This window comes from Mandrillus leucophaeus, unplaced genomic scaffold (genome assembly GCF_000951045.1).
Source record: "Mandrillus leucophaeus isolate KB7577 unplaced genomic scaffold, Mleu.le_1.0 Scaffold848, whole genome shotgun sequence".
NCBI lineage: Eukaryota > Metazoa > Chordata > Mammalia > Primates > Cercopithecidae > Mandrillus > Mandrillus leucophaeus.
In genome coordinates, this window is record NW_012109230.1 from 172,210 (window position 1) to 178,961 (window position 6,752).

General features: G+C 50.8%; 1 protein-coding gene across 1 annotated transcript; it reads left to right on the forward strand.

Moving 5' to 3' along the window:
• The first annotated feature begins 330 nt into the window (after positions 1 to 330).
• Positions 331 to 6,170, forward strand: LOC105530835 (cytochrome P450 1A1). Its single transcript, XM_011968525.1, has 7 exons — positions 331 to 536; positions 2,585 to 3,438; positions 3,995 to 4,121; positions 4,206 to 4,295; positions 4,388 to 4,511; positions 4,657 to 4,743; positions 4,936 to 6,170. Exons 2-7 carry the CDS (start codon positions 2,614 to 2,616, stop codon positions 5,219 to 5,221), a joined length of 1,539 nt encoding a protein of 512 aa, XP_011823915.1. The 5' UTR covers positions 331 to 536; positions 2,585 to 2,613; the 3' UTR covers positions 5,222 to 6,170.
• The last annotated feature ends 582 nt before the right edge of the window (positions 6,171 to 6,752 follow it).

A 6,752-nucleotide genomic window follows, 5' to 3' on the forward strand; every position in this document is an offset into this window, starting at 1 on the left:
ACTCTCCCCCACCCCCTTGCCCTCCTCCACCTTTTCCTCCTATCCCAGAGAGACCAGCCCAGTTCAGGCTGCTCCTCCCTCCATCTCAGCGCTCCAGGGAAGGAGGCTGGCCACACGTAGGAGCCCGCCTATAAAGGTAGCTGTGCTTTCACCCTCACCCTGAAGGTGACAGTTCCTTGGAACCTTCCTTGATCCTTGTGATCCCAGGCTCTAAGAGTCCACTCTTCCCAGCTCAGCTCAGTACCTCCTTACAGCCACAGGTGAGTTGCTGGGGGGCTTCTGGCTTGCCCCTTCTCTCCCAATAAAAGGAACATTTTGGTGCCTCCAGGACTTCCTAGGTAGCTACCTGTCTAGCACCTCCAAAAAGGGAGGCTCAGAATGTTTTTAGTGATCAGGCAGTCTAGCTCTCTAGTGGGGAAACTGAGGCCAGGGGAAGAGGAGGACTTGCCCATGGTCCCACAGCTGGTACCAGACCTCTAGATATGAATGGCGTCTCATTCAGGACTTCAGGACCCAGGCTCCAGCTCCATCCCCTAGTAAGTGACTCCCTGCCCACCATGGGGCTTCCCCATCAAGGCCACCTGGCAGGCTGGAATATGTGCAGCCCCTCCCTCAGGCTTTCTGATGACAGGCGCTTCTCCTTGGGTGGGCAGGATGAAAGGAGGGGATTGACTGGGTTCTTACCAGCTATACCCTGCCCTAGCCTAAGAAGCTACCCCTGGCAGATTTTACCCTCCCAAGGGTGGCTTGTCAGTGCTGAGATGTCCTAGACAGCTGAGACAATAGAGGCAGATCTGTGCAGGAGTCCTAGGCCTTTCCTAGCTCATTGACCATCTTCTTTGTCCTTTGCTGGTAGACAATCAGGGTGACAGATTGCCAACTGCAGGGAGCTGGAAATACCAGTCCCTAAAAACTCACCAGTCACATCTCCCTTGGCCTCCTACCATCTTACAAAGGCTGCAGGTCCTTGGGACACCCATTGTGCAGAAGGGGACACCATGGCACACCAAAGCCTGGTACTGTCCCCTGTTCACTCTGGGATCTAGTGTGATTTAGCCCCTCCAGGAAGCCTCCCTCCACTATAATACTTGTGGTAGGGACCATCCATCTCCCTGTCTTGTGGTTCTCCTGTGGGGAGCCTCACTGGTAAGACTGTCAGCTTCCCCACGGCAGATCTGAGTCTTCTCTTCCCTCTGGATCCAGCTGGGCACTCTGAACTGAGAGATCTTGTGTCACCCTCTCTCAAGTGTTGAGGTTGGACCCCAGAAAAGTAAAATGTGCAGTCCAAGATCACTTTGACTAGAATGTTGGGTCTACTGACCTCCAGTCCAGGGTAGCAGGCAGATGCCTGATATGTTGGAGAGAGTGGTTTATGAATTTACACACCCTTTTTAGGTCAAGCTTACAGAGAAAGTATTGCCTCAGTTTCCTTTCAGTTTAGATCCATTCCTGATTTCCCTGATTCCAGTCTGGGGTTTTCTTACAGCCTAGTGGGAACCTTCCATTTATTCTCTGTTCTCTGGTAACCTGCAAAAGGGGGAGGTCCAAACTGTTCATTCATTGAGAATTGAGCCAAAAAAAAAAAAACCAAAAACCAAAAAACAAAAAACCCTGGCCTGGATTTCTCTGACTAAAGAGCTCAATCTAGCTGGTCTCCAGCTGCCTTTAAACTGTGGGTCAGTTGAACTCAGAGAGCTGGGGTTGAGAGCAATGTGGTTTGGGAAGTGGCCATCCTGTCCCCTGTCTCTTCTTCACTCTGTCCTGGGGTCTGGTGGGATTTCCTGCATCCTAGGATTGAGCAGCAGAGAACTGAGGGTTCTGGGAAAATTCCTTCATTGATCTGACCACTCTTCGAAAGGAGGTACATGTGACAGCAGCTGGAAATTTCCAGGGAAGTGTCCCTAAGGAGTCTGAGTCCTGGCTCTGTCACTGATTGCTGGGGGACTTTGGGCAAGTCAGTGCTGCTTCCCCCAAATGTTAAATGAGGCTAAAGGATCAGATGATCCCTACTTCCCCTGAGAACATGGTTTTCCTAAGTGTAGTGGGTAGGACTTGGGGTGATACACATTGATTATGTATTTATTTTAATGTGTTAGGGGAAAAATCAAAGTTGTACTTTCACACAGATATTGTTTATGATGATATGTAGATAGATTTATAGTCGATTTTAGGAAAATGTGAAGTAAGTAACAGTACTGGTACTATGTGGAAATCACAGATTGACATTGGAAGATGTCATTTTAGATTGGTATAGCAGTTAAGAGAAAGCATTCTGGAATTAGGCAACTTGGCTTGGGAGTCTGCATCCAACACTTTCTGGCTGTGTGACCTTGGGCAAGTTACTTATCTGAGCCTCACTGCAGCCTACTTCATAGATTTGTGGCTAGTGCTGAATGAAGAAGGACTGTGAAATTCTTAGCCCACAGTGGTAGCTCAACAACTTCGCCCCACCTCATCCTCTTCTTCATGCTCAGTAAGCAGTTCTGGTGGAAAGGTTTCCCCTTTTCCTGACACTCTAGGATGTTGGCTCTTCTCGTTCCCCAATCTGATGGCTTGATTTTTTTCTTCCTGCCCCTTCTCTCAGCAGCCACCTCCAAGATCCCTACACTGATCATGCTTTTCCGAATCTCCATGTCGGCCACGGAGTTTCTTCTAGCCTCTCTCATCTTTTGTCTAGTGTTCTGGGTAATCAGGGCCTCAAGACCTCGGGTCCCCAAAGGCCTGAAGAATCCACCAGGGCCATGGGGCTGGCCCGTGATTGGACACATGCTGACCCTGGGAAAGAACCCACACCTGGCACTGTCAAGGATGAGCCAGCGGTATGGGGACGTGCTGCAGATTCGCATTGGCTCCACACCCGTGCTGGTGCTGAGTGGCCTGGACACCATCCGGCAGGCCCTGGTGCAGCAGGGCAATGATTTCAAGGGCCGGCCCAACCTCTACAGCTTCACCCTCATCAGTAATGGCCAGAGCATGTCCTTCAGCCCAGACTCTGGACCAGTGTGGGCTGCCCGCCGGCGCCTGGCCCAGAATGGCCTGAAAAGTTTCTCTATTGCCTCTGACCCAGCCTCCTCATCTTCCTGCTACCTGGAGGAGCATGTGAGCAAGGAGGCTGAGGTCCTGATCAGCAAGTTGCAGGAGCAGATGGCAGGGCCTGGGCACTTTAACCCCTACAGGTATGTGGTGGTATCAGTGGCCAATGTCATCTGTGCCATTTGCTTTGGCCAGCGCTATGACCACAACCACCAAGAACTGCTTAGCCTAGTCAACCTGAGTAATAATTTCGGGGAGGTGGTTGGCTCTGGAAACCCAGCTGACTTCATCCCTATTCTTCGCTACCTGCCCAACCGTTCCCTTAATGGCTTCAAGGACTTGAATGAGAAGTTCCACAGCTTCATGCAGAAGATGATCAAGGAGCACTACAAAACCTTTGAGAAGGTACAGTCTGGGGAAAGGCAGGTGGATGGTGGGAAGCCGATGGGGTCAGGGCCTGGGAGGTCAGAGGTAAGAGGAACTGTACGGGGCTTGGCAAGTTCTCAGGGAGGCTTCAACCTGGGATCTTGAAGCCAGTTGTGGAATAGTCTTCTTCCTTGGCAGGGAAATAGAACCTTTTCTTGACCAACCCTTCCATGCTTCCACCAGACAGCAATAGCCACTGAATAGCCATTACATGCCGGACCCTGGGGCAGTTGTTGAGGGAGCCAGGAAGAGTTAAAGAGTTCATCTCCTGGCCTCATAATAGAAAGAAGATAAAGAGCACATCCAGGTGATAACAGTACAAGATGCTGTGTGTCAGCTGTCCCTTGAGTTGGGACTAGCAGCATTCTAAGGTAGTAGGAGACAGCCTTGCAGAGGCAGAGAGAAGCTGGGACAACAGCCTCAGGGGGCATCACCTCCAGAACAAAGATGCTAGGAATAGTGAAGGACCAGACCTGGATGGAGAGGTAGCTCTGGGTTTGAAATCTTGCTCACCTGTGGACTTTCCCTACCTAAGGGCCACATCCGGGACATCACAGACAGCCTGATTGAGCACTGTCAGGAGAAGCAGCTGGATGAGAACGCTAATATCCAGCTGTCAGAAGAGAAAATCGTTAATGTCGTCTTGGACCTCTTTGGAGCTGGTATGAGTTACCCCATGTGTCCTTCCTGTGCTCAAGTGCCCTAACCTGCCGCCTGCCTAACTTCTTCTGTTCTACCCTGTCCAGGGTTTGACACAGTCACAACTGCTATCTCCTGGAGCCTCATGTATTTGGTGACGAACCCCAGGGTACAGAGAAAGATCCAAGAAGAGCTAGGTAGGTAGTGGCTCCCTTCAAAGGGGTCAGTGCCAGGGGCCTGGCCAAGTCTAGGCAGCCCCTGAATCCATCTTGTCCCCTGTGTTCTACAGACACAGTGATTGGCAGGTCACGGCGCCCCCGGCTCTCTGACAGATCCCATCTCCCCTATATGGAGGCCTTTATCCTGGAGACCTTCCGACACTCCTCCTTCGTCCCCTTCACCATCCCCCACAGGTAAGGCCCCATGGAGACACTGCTGTCTGTTACTGGTCTTACTCCAGACCACATACCTGATTAGGGGTAGTCGGAGGGACATAGCGTGGGAGACAGGGAGATTTGCCTGTTGCCCTGAGCCTGACTGAGCTTCCTTTCTCCCTAGCACCACAAGAGACACAAGTCTGAAAGGGTTTTACATCCCCAAGGGGCGTTGTGTCTTTGTGAACCAGTGGCAGATCAACCATGACCAGTAAGTTCAGAGGTGCAGAGGAAAGGCTGGGTCTACCCTCTTAAGCTCTTATATATTATTAATACAATCATTGCATTGATCCTCCTGTCCATGGGCTGCTTGCCTGTCCTCTATCCTTTAGGGTTGGGGCTCCACTCACTTGATGCTTCTGAGCCCTGAGCTGCCACTTCAGTTGTCTTCCTCTGGTTACAGGAAGCTATGGGTCAACCCATCTGAGTTCCTACCTGAACGGTTTATCACCCCTGATGGTGCTATCGACAAGGTGCTAAGTGAGAAGGTGATTCTCTTTGGCTTGGGCAAGCGGAAGTGCATCGGTGAGACCATTGCCCGCTGGGAGGTCTTTCTCTTCCTGGCCATCCTGCTGCAGCGGGTGGAGTTCAGCGTGCCACCGGGTGTGAAGGTGGACATGACCCCTATCTATGGGCTGACCATGAAGCACGCCTGCTGTGAGCACTTCCAAATGCAGCTGCGCTCTTAGGTGCTTGAGAGCCCTGAGGCCTTGACTTGTCTATCTGGTCTGGTTGGGCAGCCAGATCGGTGGGCTGGCCTAAGTGATCTAAGGTTCAGCCTGAAACTTATAGACACTGATCTGGCTACAGTTTTGCTATCTGGGCTGTGGGCAAGCCTAAGGGATACTGCCTGCCCCTACCCTGGACTTGCCTCTGCACACCCTCCACAGACAACAGGTAAAACAGGGCCACATAGATGCTGATGGAGCCTTCCCAAGTTGTGGTGCTTGAGCCAGGAGGCCTGCTAGGGTTAGGAGGTCCTTAGGCCTCTGAGAAGCTCTGAAGAACTCTCTGGAAGCCCCTGGGCCCAGCAGCTAGCTGGCTCTGTGCAGGTGCTGACTGGCTTGAGCAAGTTAGAGCTGGCCACACCAGGACCCTGTCCAATCTTTGACAACTGGGAGCTGCCAAGAGTGAAGGGAAGAGACAGCCCAGGATACTGGCACAGAGGTAGTCTCACTACTTGAACTAGGTTGAGCAATCTGGCCCTATGGGTCTAGGACACAGTTCCTGGGAATATCGCATTCCTCTGCCCTTCCTGTAGGCAGGAACAAACAGGGCTGCCTTCTGGCCTTGTAAAACCCTTGTTGCTGTCCAGGAGGGGCTGGGGACTTATGTCTACGGGGAGCAGAGCGCAGAGGCAGTGCACATATTCAGGCACCAGGATTGGGGCTGGAGTGAGGTTGTGGTATTTCAGTTACCTTCTATTGGTCTCCCTTCTCTACACTCTTGTAATAAAATGTCTATTTTTAATGTTTGTACACAACAATCTTTCTATTCTAGCCTGCATTGTGCTTACATGCTTGCATAAGAGCTTAAGAACCATTGATTTAATGTAATAGGGAAAGTTCTAACCCAAGTATCCAAAAATGTGTAAGAACAACTACCTGAGCTAAATAAAGATATTGTTCAGAAATCCTATAGGTGGAGATTTTTTAATTTTAAATGATTCATCACTCATCTAAATACTTACCCTGAACCCCATTCTGTGTGGGGTTTTACTGTAGGGAGGAAGAAGAGGAGGAGCAGTGAAGAGGTGAAGCTGCTGCACTTAGGCAGTCTGTTTGAAGGACAAGACTCTATTTTTTGAGACAGGGTCTTCAGGTCGTCCAGGCTGGAGTGCAATGGCACCATTTTGTTTCACCGTAACCTCCACCTCCTGGGCTCACGCGATCCTCTCACCTCAGCTTCTGAGTGGTTGGGGCCGCAGGCACATGCCACCACGGCTAATGGTTTTTTTTTTGTATTTTTTGTAGAGATGGGGTTTCACCATGTTGCCCAGGCTGGTCTCAAACTCCCGAGCTCAAGTGATCCACCCGCCTTACCCTTCCAAAGTGCTGGGATTACAGGCATGAGCCACATCGTCCGGCCAGGAGAAGACTCCTAATCACTATGCTGACTTATTTCCTCTCTAACTTATCACAAATTGATGAACAGTATTCTCTGAATTAGGCAATAAGGATATCAAGTGAATATAATGCAGTCCCTGCTTTCAAGAACCTC

What these genes read in the sequence shown, in the direction of transcription:
- LOC105530835 (XM_011968525.1), top strand. Translation starts at nt 2,614, where the DNA reads ATGCTTTTCCGAATCTCCATGTCGGCCACGGAGTTTCTTCTAGCCTCT. An exon ending in ACTACAAAACCTTTGAGAAG is followed by an intron (nt 3,439 to 3,994) that starts GTACAGTCTGGG and finishes TCCCTACCTAAG; the next exon opens with GGCCACATCCGGGACATCAC. An exon ending in CTTGGACCTCTTTGGAGCTG is followed by an intron (nt 4,122 to 4,205) that starts GTATGAGTTACC and finishes TACCCTGTCCAG; the next exon opens with GGTTTGACACAGTCACAACT.